The sequence below is a fragment of the Myotis nattereri genome (assembly GCF_964212035.1).
Source record: "Myotis nattereri genome assembly, chromosome: 10".
Lineage (NCBI taxonomy): Eukaryota > Metazoa > Chordata > Mammalia > Chiroptera > Vespertilionidae > Myotis > Myotis nattereri.
Genome location: NC_138085.1, coordinates 83929862 through 83942855, shown reverse-complemented (window position 1 = coordinate 83942855; position 12994 = coordinate 83929862). Strand labels below are relative to the sequence as shown.

Genomic DNA, 12994 nt, shown 5'->3' with positions numbered 1-12994 from the left:
GCCTTCACCTTATTTTTTGAAGTTGAATCTTGGGAAAATCCCAAATGACAGCAGCTTTTTTCTTTAGCTTTGCCCATTACGCAGCTCACTGGTCGCTGTCGTGAAAACCCGAGTCTGGCCCCTGAGCCTGAGGTGGGTGGGTCTGTGCCTGAGGACGGGATTCCTACGACAGACGTCTGTTTCTTTCATTTGCTGGAGCTGCGAGAAACAGCCCGTGTTCTGGGGCCCTCTCCTCTAACTCCTGCTTCTAGAGAACAGATGGCGACGGAGCCAGGACGCCCCCCTCTGATCGCAGTTACAAGCAGCACAGGGCCCGCCACCTCCCTGCCTACTGTTCTGCTTCCTGTTGGAGCCCGTAGACAGGAATCACGGGGACGGAGAGGGCAGGACCCTTGGCAGCCACTCTCTCACCGGCTCCCCTCGCCCCTGATGAAACCCTGGGGCCAGGAAAGGCCCGAAGTCCCAGGAATCTTAGTCCCTCCGCTCGGGGCGGAGATTCCAGGGAGTGAGCATCTCCCCTGGTCCCTGGTCACCAGCCCAACTCCAGCCAATCATCAGCTTCACTTCAAAGGCAAGTGCAGTGTGGATAGAGGCTGAATGTTATGCTAAAAGAAATTAAAGACAAAATTCCACAAATGTCTACTAAATATATTCCAAAGTTGTGAATCTTTATATTACATGCCAAGTATAAACTGAGTTCTTTTTAAAAATGTATCTTTATTGATTTCAGAGAGGGAGGGAATCATTGATGGGCTGCCTCCTGCATGCCCCCCACTAGGGGTTGAGCCCGAGACCCAGGCCTGTGCCCTGACCGGGAATCAAACCTCAAGGAGCAGCGAAGGAGCCCCGTTCTGCTTCGTCCCAGGACAGAGCCCGTTCCCAGGGCCCGGCCTCGCGGGAAGGGTCCAGGATGCCGAGACGTAGCGTCCGGTCAGGACCTCGCTCCCAGGGTCCCGTTCAAGGTCCCCGTTCTGCCTCGGCACTGCTGTCACTGGGGTCAGGCCATCTGGGGGCTGATGGAGGACGCCCACCCTGCCAGTGACCACTCAGTGTCACACGCCTGGGGCCACACCGCGCTGGGAGCCAACCAGGGGACCTGAGAAAGCGGTGACACGTGACGGTGCCCAGGCGTGTTTTGTACGGAGTTACCGCCAATCACAGCCACGCTGGGAACTGCTTAGCTCAGTGCTCGTCCAGGACACAGCCCGCGGGTGTTTGTTCTGAACACACGGAGAGTGTTCTACAGCGTGGGCGGCTGCTGTGCTGGTTTTTTATTTCAAATCCGCTAGTTTGTGACGTGAGTGACACTGTTCTGAAGGAGCACCTGCTGTCAATAATCGCCAGGCGCTCAGCGGCTGACGGCACCGCGGGGGCCTTACCCCCGGAGCGGTGGAGAGGGGCTGCGACGTGTGGACACTTCGCTGCATACCAGGGGCTTGTGAGGACCCGAGTGTCCGGTCTGTGCGGGGCCACTGTGCTGACCTCCAAGGCCCCCCCGAAGACCCCGGGGCCTCAGCTGTGGCCGTGGCCTCGCTCCTCTCTGCCAGTGGAGAAAGCCGGGCAGCGGCCTGTGAAGAACCCCTGGCCCACCCATGCCGGTGCCTTCGTCCCACCAGCATTGCACTGTAGCGACAGGGACTTTCAACTCGTGCTGTGGCTGGACCAGCTCCCAGCTGGCTGCGTGACTCCTCCGAGAGCCGGCTCCACAAAGGCCCAGCTCCGTCCACCACCTGGGGCTTCGTGCCGGGGCCTCGTGACCACCTGGCACTGTGTATCCGGTCACTGGCGACCGAGGTAACAGCCTGGACGCTGTGACTTGTGGAGGATGATTATTACACGTCGTAACTCCTGCAGGAACCCAGGTCACATAACCGACCGCAGAGACAACCTGAGCATTAGCTGCAGACAAAGCAGTGTCGCGGTGAAAGCCATCTTTACAAACAACGGTGGCTGCTGGGACGGGCCGGCCACGCCAGCACTTAGTTCTCAAGACGGCGACGGGACAGCTCCAGGAACGCCGCGGCCGCTGCGCCTCTACTCCTCCTTCCTCCTCCTCCTCTGCTCCTTCACCTTCTGCTGCAGGGCCTTGAGGTCGGCCATCACCGTCAGCGTCTTCCGGACCCACATGACCTGAAAGCAGGAGTTTGGAGAGCGTTCACACTGGGTTCACGTACAGAGGGAAAGCGAGGGCGCAGCAGGCCTAAGTACGCACCACAATGACCATGGCGTTGAGGAGCAGCGGCGCCGAAAAGACCAGGGAAATGAACATCCCCCTCGAGTCGAAATACTGGTATTTCGAAAACGACCTGTTTCAAGAAAAATTTAAAATCACTTGGCATAGCGCAACCACGTTTAAATGACGCTCTACTTAGTGTGAGGCTGCTGGAGGTCTCGGTCACGAAGGCAGAACCCTCCCCCGATGACGGCACGGCCCTCGGGTCCTACACGGCCAGACCCTGGCGTCCGGAGGCGGAGCTGAGGCCCTGACACTGGACATGGTCCCGGGAGGGGAGAGGCTGCAGCGTGCTCTCCACGCGGCCCACGCGCACCAACCCCATCAGGCCACTTCCTTCCTCTGCCGCTAACATCACTGTCAACAGCCCCTGACCTCTCTCTCCCTCGAGGTCCTGGCCAGCATCACCCCGTTTGCAGCTGGCACTGCCAGTAGGAATGTGTAAGGAGCGCTCCCCAGCCTAAACCTGTCCGAGCGGAGGCTGCTGTGCTGCATGCAGGTGCTCGTTCCAAAAGGCAGAAGCCGGACAGCGACCTGCCCGACAGGGCTCACCTCCAGTTCATGGCGGCCACTTCATTGATGTACTCAGCACAATAGACCAAGGTCACTGCAAGAGAAACCGTGTTAGAACCTGCGTGACTGACCATTAGTCATTGTGGAAACATCCTCTACAGATGCATGCTCAGTGTAAACACAAGACAGCAAGAGTTTGAGGAGAAGTGGAATTTCTCCTTTAGATATAACGTCAGGTAACAATTACAAAACTGTGAAACGTCAGGACACACCCTTTAACGGAAAGGAAACCAGGTCCACACACGTCAGTCTCCACGTCTCAGTGAAACCATGCAGAGCGGTTCAGCAACACTCAGTCTTCTGCCCGAAAACCAAGAGCCACCGCGCTGGCTATTTGCCCCGTTTCCTCATGCCCCAGGCACAGGTCAGGCCAAGGGGACGCTGGGCAGCAGGGCCTAGAGCCGCGGAGCCCGGACCTGGCAATTCCGCCAACAGGGCCGCCCTGTGAGCAGCAGCATTGGGGGCCAAGCCAGGGCAGCAGGAGCCCCAGCCGCAGGGACGCTGATTTGTGCACGTGTCCTTCCCAGTTCGCACCCTCCCTGCCAGAGCGAGCAGCACTGCACTCCACCCACGGGGAAAAGCTTGTCAAGAATCAGCATCTCACCAACCCTGACTCGTCTTGTGCAACTGGTCCCGACCCCTCCCTGGTAAGGCAGGTGCTCGGTAGATTCCTTTCAAATACAATATCCACAAATTCACGTCACCTCTGGAATTCCCGAGAGAGAAATCAGGGCGAGCCCTGAGACTAAGAGTAGAGCCCCAGACGGAAGGGCTGGGCCCCAGGAACACGCTACATGCTGAGAACACGCAAGGCGCAACACGCAGCTCTGTTCATTCCACTCACCGAGGCACAGGAAGTGCCCGACCTGCAGTTCGTATCGCCGGGAGGACACACAGGTGAGCAGCAGGCAGAGCGCGTGGAAGACGACCAGGCCGAGGAGCCAGGGCTCCGTCCAGTCTATCTGCTGTGGACACACCATTGGACACTCGTCAACACCAACTCCCTCGGGGCCAGGCCTCAGTCTCCAGGGTCAGTGGGGAGTCAGTGACCCCTCACTCCTGAGGACTTACTTCTGGGGCTACTGAGCAAGGCGTCCAGAGAGGCCCCCGACCCCGGGCCTCACAGAAGAGGGGGAGGGAGCGGGAAGGGAAGGAGGGAACCGGGACCCCTCCGTGGCTACCATGGCCCCAGGGTCCGGAGAGGAATTCAGGGTCTAATGCTGGAGCACAGAGTGGTGGCCTCCTGGCCGGCCCTGGGGTTTGTGGAGCTGTCACACTGTGAGACGAGGGGACCCTAAGGGTCACTGTCCCAGGAGGGAGGAGGAAGTTAGTGGCTTGTTCAGGAGATGCCCTTGGTTACTCCTCCTCAAGACCCCTATTTCAAGCCCCTAACCCAGGATTAAGGCCTTGAGAAATCCGAGCCATCCCTATGGCAAGACTTGCTTTTCCTTTCGCCCTGCCCCAGCCTGCAAACAGTGCTGCGAGCCCAGGTCTGCGCAACCCCACGCTGGCCAGGTCCTCACCCCACGGCCCGATGCCCCCCTGTGCTCGGATCCACGCCCTGCCCCGACCCGGCTGCAGGCCAGGCCCCCCGGACTGAGCCCGAAGCCTTCAGGCCCAGTGCGGCCGCCCTCCCGCACGCCGGGCCCGCAGGACCATGCAGCCGGGCAGGTAAGCTGGCCGCGAGCTACGTCCACCCACTCGCGTCCGAGGGTCCGGAGCGAGGGACACGGGGAGGGCGGGCGGGCACCACACTTCCAGGAGGCAGGGCAGGGGAGAGCAGCACCGCGCCCCTCCGCCCACGCCCCGCCCCTCCCACAAGCCCCGCCCTCACTGCTCAGGCCCCGCCCGCACTGTTCAGGCCCCGCCCCGGACGCTCCACCAACACCGTCCCCCACACGCTCAGGCCCCGCCCCCAACGCCATGGCGGACGTTGGGAAGTTCGGGCAGCTCCGACCGCGGCACCGAACTGGCCAAGTTACCGTGATGACGGCGGGAATGCTGTGGGGGAAGGAGGTGACTGAGAAGGCGGACGGCATCGTGCCCAAAGCACCCGCCCTCGCCGCCGCCGTCAGGCTGAGCCCGCCCGACTACCGGCAGGTGTGCCTCTCGCGTCGCCCCTCCCGGGGTCTCGTGTGTCGCGAGACCTGAAGGGGGCGGGCGTCCCCTGTGAACGCGGTCCGAGCGCACATCTCGCGGTATCTCGTGGCGGTGACGTGAGCACAGGGGTGCCGCTGGGCCCGAGGAGCAGGACGCCGGGCGGGGCGCCGGGCAGCGCGCAGGGCCGGTCCGAGTCGCGGTGCCGCCAGGGCGGGGGCTGCGGTTCTCGGCGGCCTTCCCCGGACGGAGCGCGGCGCCGCTGCCAGAGGCGGCCTGTGCTGGCCTGACGGGGCCTCCGTCCCGGTCTGTGCGCGCGGCCCGTCCTCCCTCCCACCGAGCGCAGCGCTCGGAGCCGCGGGCCTTCGGGTGCCCGGTGTGGCGTCCAGGGCCTGCGAGTTCATGGTCTTTTCCCGGGAGAAACGGAGGCGGCCGGGCTGCCCGCTCCACCCCGGTCCAGCCGCCGCTCCCGCCCACACGCGGACATGCGGGTCCCCGGTCCGACAGCCAGGCCCCGCGGTCCCCTCGTTGGACTTTACGGGATGGCGGCGGCGGCGGCGGGCGGCGGGCACGGGCTCGCGGGCGGAGGGAGCGCCGGGTTCGCTCTCCGGCCTCCCGTTTGGGGGTGTTAGGGTTCCTGCCCCGCCCGCGGCCTTCTCCGCCCTTTGGCTCTATCGTCGCGGCCGCCCCTTTGAGCTCAGTGCCCTAATTTTCGATAATAGGTTTTCCCGTTTCCCAAAATCAGGCACGGTGTTCCCTGCACCTGAGTGGAAAGGTCCGGAAAGATCCAAGTGCCCCCGCACGTGCGGTGCAGACTGTTTCCCGCAAAGCTGACCCTTGTTCTCTTCCGACTTCCGCCAGGAGGTGACTGCCCCTCGGCGCCCCCGGTCCGGAGAGGCGCTCAGGCCCGGGATTGGGGGGGGATCGGGGCGGGATCGGGGCGTCCACGGGCTCCCAGCGCAGCCGCAGTTTAATGGGGGCACCAGCAGGTGGCAGCAGGAGGCCGGTCCCAGGTCCCGCGCGGTGGGAACCGGAACATCTTTTCCATGATGTTTGCAGCAGAATGAGTTTTCGTATATTCGTACCTGTTGAACTGAGAGGTTTTAGTCAACACCATTGGATTTTAGGTGAGAAAATTGTACACCATGGAATAGCTAAATGTGTTATTTTGGGGGTTCTTTATTAGATTGCCTTTAAAAAGTTACTTTAAAATGTGCTTGTGAAAAATCCATAATCATGGGTAATAAAAGCTTTAGAGATAAAACCCAACAATTTAATACCTCATTTCCACTTTATTTTTTCAGTATTCTATCAGTGCAGCCCTAGCTGGTGTGGCTCAGTGGATAGAGTGTTGGTCTGTGGACTGAAGGGTTCTGGGTTCGATTCAGGTCAAGGGCACAGGCCTGGATTGCAGGCTTGATCCCCAGTAGGGGGCGTGCAGGAGGCAGCCAATGCATGATTCTCATCATTGATGTCCCTCCCTCCCTCCCTCCCTCCCTCCCTCCCTGAAATCAGTAAAAACATATTCTGTCAGTGCATCTCTACCCTTGTGCTCACAGAGGAGTTTGTGACTGCATGGCCACACTGCGCTGTGCCGATTTGGTGGGATTCATGTCCTGCCTGTCTGATCTGAGCTTCTCCAGGGCATTAGTCATGTGTTATCTGTGGAAACGATTGCAGTGTGAATGAACTGATGAGCCTGTCCTGACAGCTCATTTAGTAACTAGTGATGAAAATGTTGTGGGGTGTTGTCTATCCTATATAATAAGAGCCTAATATGCAAATTGTCCCCTCTACTGGGAGTTCGACCGCTCGCTATGATGTGCGCTGACCACCAGGGGGTGGTGTGGAACATGGTGGGCATCGGCGATGCAGGGCTAGCAGTGGCGGTGCTGCCAGTCCTGATGGGCCGTGATGAGAGTGGAACTGCGGCGCGATGGTGGAGCAGATGGGTAGGCAGCGCCAGGCCAAGGCAGATGCGAGGGGGGCCCAATCGCCTCACCGATTGCACCGCAGACAGCGATCAGTGGCAGTGGCGGCAGGGGGCCCGGCCCCAACCGATCGCCCCACAGGCGGGATGGTGGAGCAGGTGAAGGGGCAGCACCAGGCCATGGTGGGGTGCCAGGCGGGCTGCGGGGCTGTGAGGCTGGGGGCATGAGCTGGGGCCCGATCCCTGTAGGCCACCCTGAGGGACCCCACCCATGCATGAATTCATGCATTGGACCTCTAGTTTGTATATATAAAAGCCTGAACGACCGGTCACTATGACACACATTGACCACCAGGGGGCAGACGCTCAAGGCAGGAGCTGCTCTCTGGTGGCCAGTGCGCCCCCACATCAGGAGCGCTGCTCAGCTGACCCACGGGCGCCAGACGCAGGGCGGTGGCGCAGGCCTCTCCCAATCGGGAGTGACTGGGCGTGAGCCCGCAGCAGGCGCAGTGGAGCCAGGATGAGCAGGAAGGCAGGCGGCATTGGACTGCTGGTTTTGGCCCAATCCCCGCACGCCACGCCAAGGGGCGGGGGGGGGACACCCCATCAGTGTACAAATCCGTGCACCAGTATTTGTATCCTGTGTACGAATCCGTGTCTCTAGTATTTGTATAGAGACCCCGAGGACAACACATTATCAACTGCTGTGACTGCAAAACTTTCTGTTCCTAGACAAAGACCTTTCATGCAAAAGGAGAAAGAAGAGTTCGGGGAAACAAGTGTAGTCCCTGTCTTCTTCGGGGACATTGAATCAGTAACAATATGTTATCAATGGAGGAGGTGAGCACAGGTGCTGACGACAGAGTTTCCAGCACGTGTTTGGAAGGCGGCTCTAGGAAAACGGATTTTAGATGAAAGAAAACTGGATTTGAACATGAACGATTTCCCTCACAGCAGCGTGGCCTGGGAGTTGGTTATTATTTTTTAATTGCCCAAGTCTTAGTTTATTGTGTGTAAAAGTGGCTAATAATGCCTTTCTGATGGGTGGTTTCTAGGATTTGTGATAATATGCCCTAAAGGCCGTGCATTGTGCCGAGTGAATGCTTTTGCTTAATAAGTGATAACTATTACTACTTCTGTAATGTCCCAACCCATCTCTCCCCGGACCCTCTTCTTTTTAATGCACAGACAACATTCCTTCTGCTTCCCACTCGTCCTGCTCAGGTAGAAGTGTGCGTCAGCCATGGACAGCAACACAGCGCTTGTATTTCACTCTGGGAGGTGTCATAGCCCGCCTTTCTGCGCTGCATTGCACATTGAATATTGCATCTTGAAAAGGTTTAAAGGCCAGAAACATTTTGTCTGAGAATCTACAGCCGGTTCAGGCCCAATCAGTGTGGCTGTGCAGCTCAAATTACTTTTCCTAATATGGATGTTTCTGCTCTATTAAACCAACCAGCTGTTTACACAAGTCTTCTCTGACAGGAGATTGCGTTTGCCTAATAAATAGATCTTTTATGGAAGATGTAAATTTCTTGATTTTTTAACTTGCCAGGTTCAGGTTTCTCTTTCTGTAAAGGAGACAGACACACACAGGACACGGTTCTGTCTGTGGAAACCGTCTTCGTTCACAGAGGCCTGAGGAAAGCATCCAGAGACCCCCACGAGGGGTGTGGCGTGGTGAGGGCAGAAGGCTGGCCCTGGGTACGCAGCGTCTCATCGCTGTCCCACCGGAGAAGAAGGCCAGCCTCCTTTTCAGCAAGTATGTTCCTATTGTGTTTCTCTCCTGTGATTTCTTTCACTACAAGCTGTTTAATGTAACTGTTCATAATTACCTTTACCAAGATTGTCTAACACTGAACAGCATAGGCATGAGGTTAAGAAATTCTCTTGATTTAAGAATTACTCTGTCCAATAGAACTTATAAGAGCATATACTTTATTTCCTTCATCCTGTCTATTTACACCAACGTCAGTTTCATCCTTTTAAGGGTGTAGCCATCCTGACAATATCTCTGCAGCCACGAGGAGCATTTGTTTTTAAAAGAGGCTGCAGCGAACTGTTCCGCGGGAGCTTGACCTGCAGCAGTCGCTTCACGCTGCTCTCCGTCCTTGCCCAGGACGAGCACACCCCCCCTGCACAGGCACCTCTGTTTATGTTACGGAATCTGCACTTTCTTCTCTCTAATCTATTGTGTAATGGAATTCCAATTATTTATACAGTAGTAGAATTTCTTATTTTATTTCACTTATACACTTGCTTTTCACTGAGGTGTGTGTGGCTATTTTAAACTCCCTCAGGCGTAAAATCAGAGGCAGTTCAGAATGTGGATAGGTGTTAGAATTGGATCTTTCCTCTTGCCAGGCCCACTTTTCTAATACATTTCTATTTTCTGCCTTGGAAATCTATCACAAAAAATATCCAGCATTTTATAAGAATTCTTTTTTACTTGCCATGTTCTACCGCCAGAGAGATGTGGAGAGGGGTTGTCTGGGGCACTTGGGCTCCCATTGGCCTGAGCAGGAACACATGGTCCCCAGCTCCTCCCGAAGCTGCACACTCACCTCTCTAGCCGGTGAGGGCAGTTCAAGGCTGGAGAACAGTGACTGTGTCTGCAATGACGTGACTCACAGACGGGCGCTGGCCAGGCTCTGCGACAAGGAGCCGTGGCGAAGGGTGTGCACAGGGGAGTGCACAGGATTGCAGATAGGACTCATCTGTTCGGCAGTGCCATCCTAGGAGGAACAGTATATGCAGGAAACCACGGACACATCTGTGTAAATCCTGGACCCATGTCATGATCTCTGTAGAGAGCAGCACATGAGCAGGAGGAAGAGGTGGCACAACAGGTGCCCTGCATGCTGCCCATCACGACAGGTGGCTCCATCGGCTGACAGGCAGCTGTGCATGGAAGGAAGGGCTGCAGAGCAGCTCCAGGTGCCTGGGGAGGTCTGCTCCTGTCCTGCCGAGGTCCTCACCCACATCGCTGTCCCCGGAGGCTTTTCCTAGCCAGAGGGCATGCAGAGCTGAGGAGGACGTCCACTGCTCACTGCAGACAAGACACCTGGGAACCTGCGTAAAACACAGTGCGGAAGCCAAAACTGACAGATACCAGAGAACGGAAAGGCAGTGAGGAAGGTCCCCCAAAGAAGGGAAAATGGAGCAGGACAGATGGGGGCTGCTCTTCCTTTCATGAGTTTGATCACGTACCAGGAGAAGCTGAGTGAAACGTAGTCAAAGTGGTTGAGAAATTCTGAAAATAATTTTTAAATCTTCAGCACCTGAAGGGACACAAATTTGAACTCAGGACCCACTAATGAAGGGTACCTGATGCGCCCCAGATGTCAGATGACCAGGCAGGAGAGCAGGTCGCGTGCAAAGACGGCAGCACTGTAGACCAACCTCAGCCCACGACCCGCCTCTGACCAGCCACCCGCCGGTCACAGGTGACTCCTCTTTGGGGAAAGATGATGCCACCCAGAGTCCCAAATTTTCTCTAACATTATTTATCTACCCTAGAGGCCTAGTGCACAAAATGTGTGCACTGGCAGGGTCTCTAGTGGCTGCCAGGTACTTCCTCCTACCCCTTCTCCCCCTGCCCCCGGCCAGCCCCACCCCCTGGTTGAACTCCCAGACAACTCCCAGTTAAGGGGACAGTTTGCATACTACTCTCTTATTATATAGGATTGTATGTTTCTCAGATGTTTGCAAACACACAGGAGACAACATTCATGGCTTAAAAACAAATTTAACCAGGACTGCAATCAAACGGCGGGAGCTTTGGACGCTGATTACCGGACACTGATTTAGAAAAAGTAAAATACTTCCAAGAGATTAGTTGACAAGATGGAGAATTTTAACTGCAGAGAATAAAATTTGGAAATTCTGGTGAAAATAATTTCTAAAATTAAGAACCTGCAGGCTCTTACAGGTGAGTTGAAGGGAGCATTTGGTGACAGGTGAGATTTGTGCACTGGCAGTTAAATCAGAAGAAAACATTCAGTCTCAACACATTGGTCAAGAAGAATATGAAAGATGAAAGGGTGATAAAGTAATATAATAAATCATGGAAGAACAAACTGTGTTTGGAATCTGAGAGAGAAAAGGGGAAAAAGGCCAAGTCATACTTAAAGAAAATATACCAATTTTTCAAAACAATATATCCTACCAAGTCGAAGATTGAGATGAGCAATAAAACCTGGGGAGCATGAATAAAGAAATAACTAATCTCAGTGCACTGCAGCACAGGAATGAAGAGAGAAGTAAGCTATTATAGCGGGAAGTGCAACAGAGGTCCTTTTAAGGCACATTTCACAGAATCGAGACACTGCTTTCCCAGCTGTAATCTCAGAATCAAGGACCATGGAATCACATTTGTAAAGTGCTGAGAGAAATAGCTACTGACCTTGAACTCCACCCTCTGGAAATCTCCTGGGACTTACGAAGAAAGAACCAGGCCAGCCCAGTCGGTTTTGCTCAGTGGATGGAGTGTCAGCCTGCCACCTGAAGGGTCCCGGGTTTGATTCCCGGGTCAAAGGCACAGGCCCAGGTTGCGGGCTTGATCCCCAGTATGGGGTGTGCAGGAGGCAGCCGATCAGTGATTCTCTTGCATCATTGGTGTTTCTGTCTTTCCCTCTCCCTTCCTCTTGGAAATCAATAAAAATATGTGTACGTATGTGTGTGTTTGTGTGTGTATGTGTATATGTATGGCTTTTAAAAAAGAACAAGCCCATTATAGACAAACAAAAAGTGAGAGAATATCATAATCAGGCTTTAATGAAAAGAAATAAAAATGACCTTTAAGCAGACCCCACATGAAACACATATTGGAAGAAATAAAAGCTATGGAGGTAGGTAATTGTGTTAAAATTAACTGACATTTAGCCCTAACCGATATGGCTCAGTGGATAGAGTGTTGGCCCTCAGACTGAAGGGTCCCAGGTTCTATTGTAGTCAAGGGCATGTAGCTTAGTTGCAGGTTTGATCCCCAGTAGGGGGCATGCAGGAGGCAGCTGATCGATGTTTCTCTGTCATTGGTGTTTCTGTCTCTCGCTCTCCCTCTTTCTTCCTCTCTCTAAAATCAATAAAAATATATTTAAAAAATAACTGACATTCAAGTCTATAAGACAATGAATATTTTATGGAATTTAATCACATGAGCTATCAAAGGTTTCCATTCCATTAGAGAGTTTTCGATTTAAGCAGTTCCTTCCTTTTCTTTCTTAGTTTCCATCTCTGCTTGTATCACTGATCTGTTCTTGAATGTTGCCCTTTTTATAAGAGCCCTCAATATACTCATCTCAGTTATTTCAAATACCCTATTTGCTATTTCCCAAACCTGTGCTGTCTGAGCCTGGTTCTGAGCTGTGGGTTGTCCCTCGGCTCCTGCCTGTCCTGTATCAGTAGCTGTGTGTGAACCGGTGGAATTTAATCAAGTTTGAGCATAAGAATCCGCCCCTTTATGAGAGCAACCTGGGAGTCCCCTGGTGGCCTCACCACCTCACCTGTGCCCACATGGTAAATAGCTCGCGGATGCCACAGGGAGATTGTCACACAGCGTTGCACACTGTCTTGCTGTCACTTTCCCACTCATCTTCTTGCAAATACTCTTATGTGCTCTTTCAAATTTTAATAAACCTGCCTGCCTTATAGGTCCTTGTCTATTTCTAAATGTCCCCTGTGGAGGTAAATTTATTTTTATGGATGGGCTGTGGTGTGTGTCATAACAAGATAAAAAATGTAAGTGTGCAGCACAGGGGGTGGGAGGAGGTGTTTTTATTCCTGGAAAAGGAGGGACTCCCCTAGAGAAAGAACTTATGAGTCGGTGGTTGCACAGCTTCAGAGAAGGAAGGCGGGAGAGCAGATTCCTGGGAGACCAGTCTGGACATGGGGGATGAGACGATGAGATGGATGTGGAGGGACCACAGCAGGACAGGAAGCGGGGGGGGGGGGGGGGGGGGCGGGGGGGCGGGGAAGCTATTGCACATGCACAGCCTTGTTGGAAGGACAAGATAAGGCACTGAAAAAGACCTGCCTCCTAAAAACCCCAGGTCCCCAGAGCCCACCTATACCGGGTCCCAGGACACCTGTCGTCCAGGTTGCTGAGTTCACAAAACGGCCCCGTGAACCAGCAGGAAGCAAATAGGATGTTGCCTGCTGCC

At 54.8% G+C, this 12994-nt stretch overlaps 1 protein-coding gene across 2 annotated transcripts; it reads right to left on the bottom strand.

Moving 5' to 3' along the window:
* Positions 1-629: 629 nt before the first annotated feature.
* On the bottom strand, positions 630-4995 carry TMEM18 (transmembrane protein 18). Of its 2 annotated transcripts, none has more exons than XM_081101314.1 (5): positions 4789-4995; positions 3651-3771; positions 2786-2840; positions 2213-2306; positions 630-2130 (listed from the first exon to the last, which is right to left on the bottom strand). In XM_081101314.1, the coding sequence occupies exons 1-5, from the start codon at positions 4843-4845 to the stop codon at positions 2035-2037; spliced, it is 423 nt and encodes a 140-aa protein (XP_080957440.1). In that variant the 5' UTR covers positions 4846-4995; the 3' UTR covers positions 630-2034. The 2 variants fall into 2 exon arrangements, with proteins under 2 accessions (XP_080957440.1, XP_080957441.1); XM_081101315.1 differs by having other exon boundaries at positions 640-2130; positions 3651-3768; positions 4789-4927.
* Positions 4996-12994: the final 7999 nt, after the last annotated feature.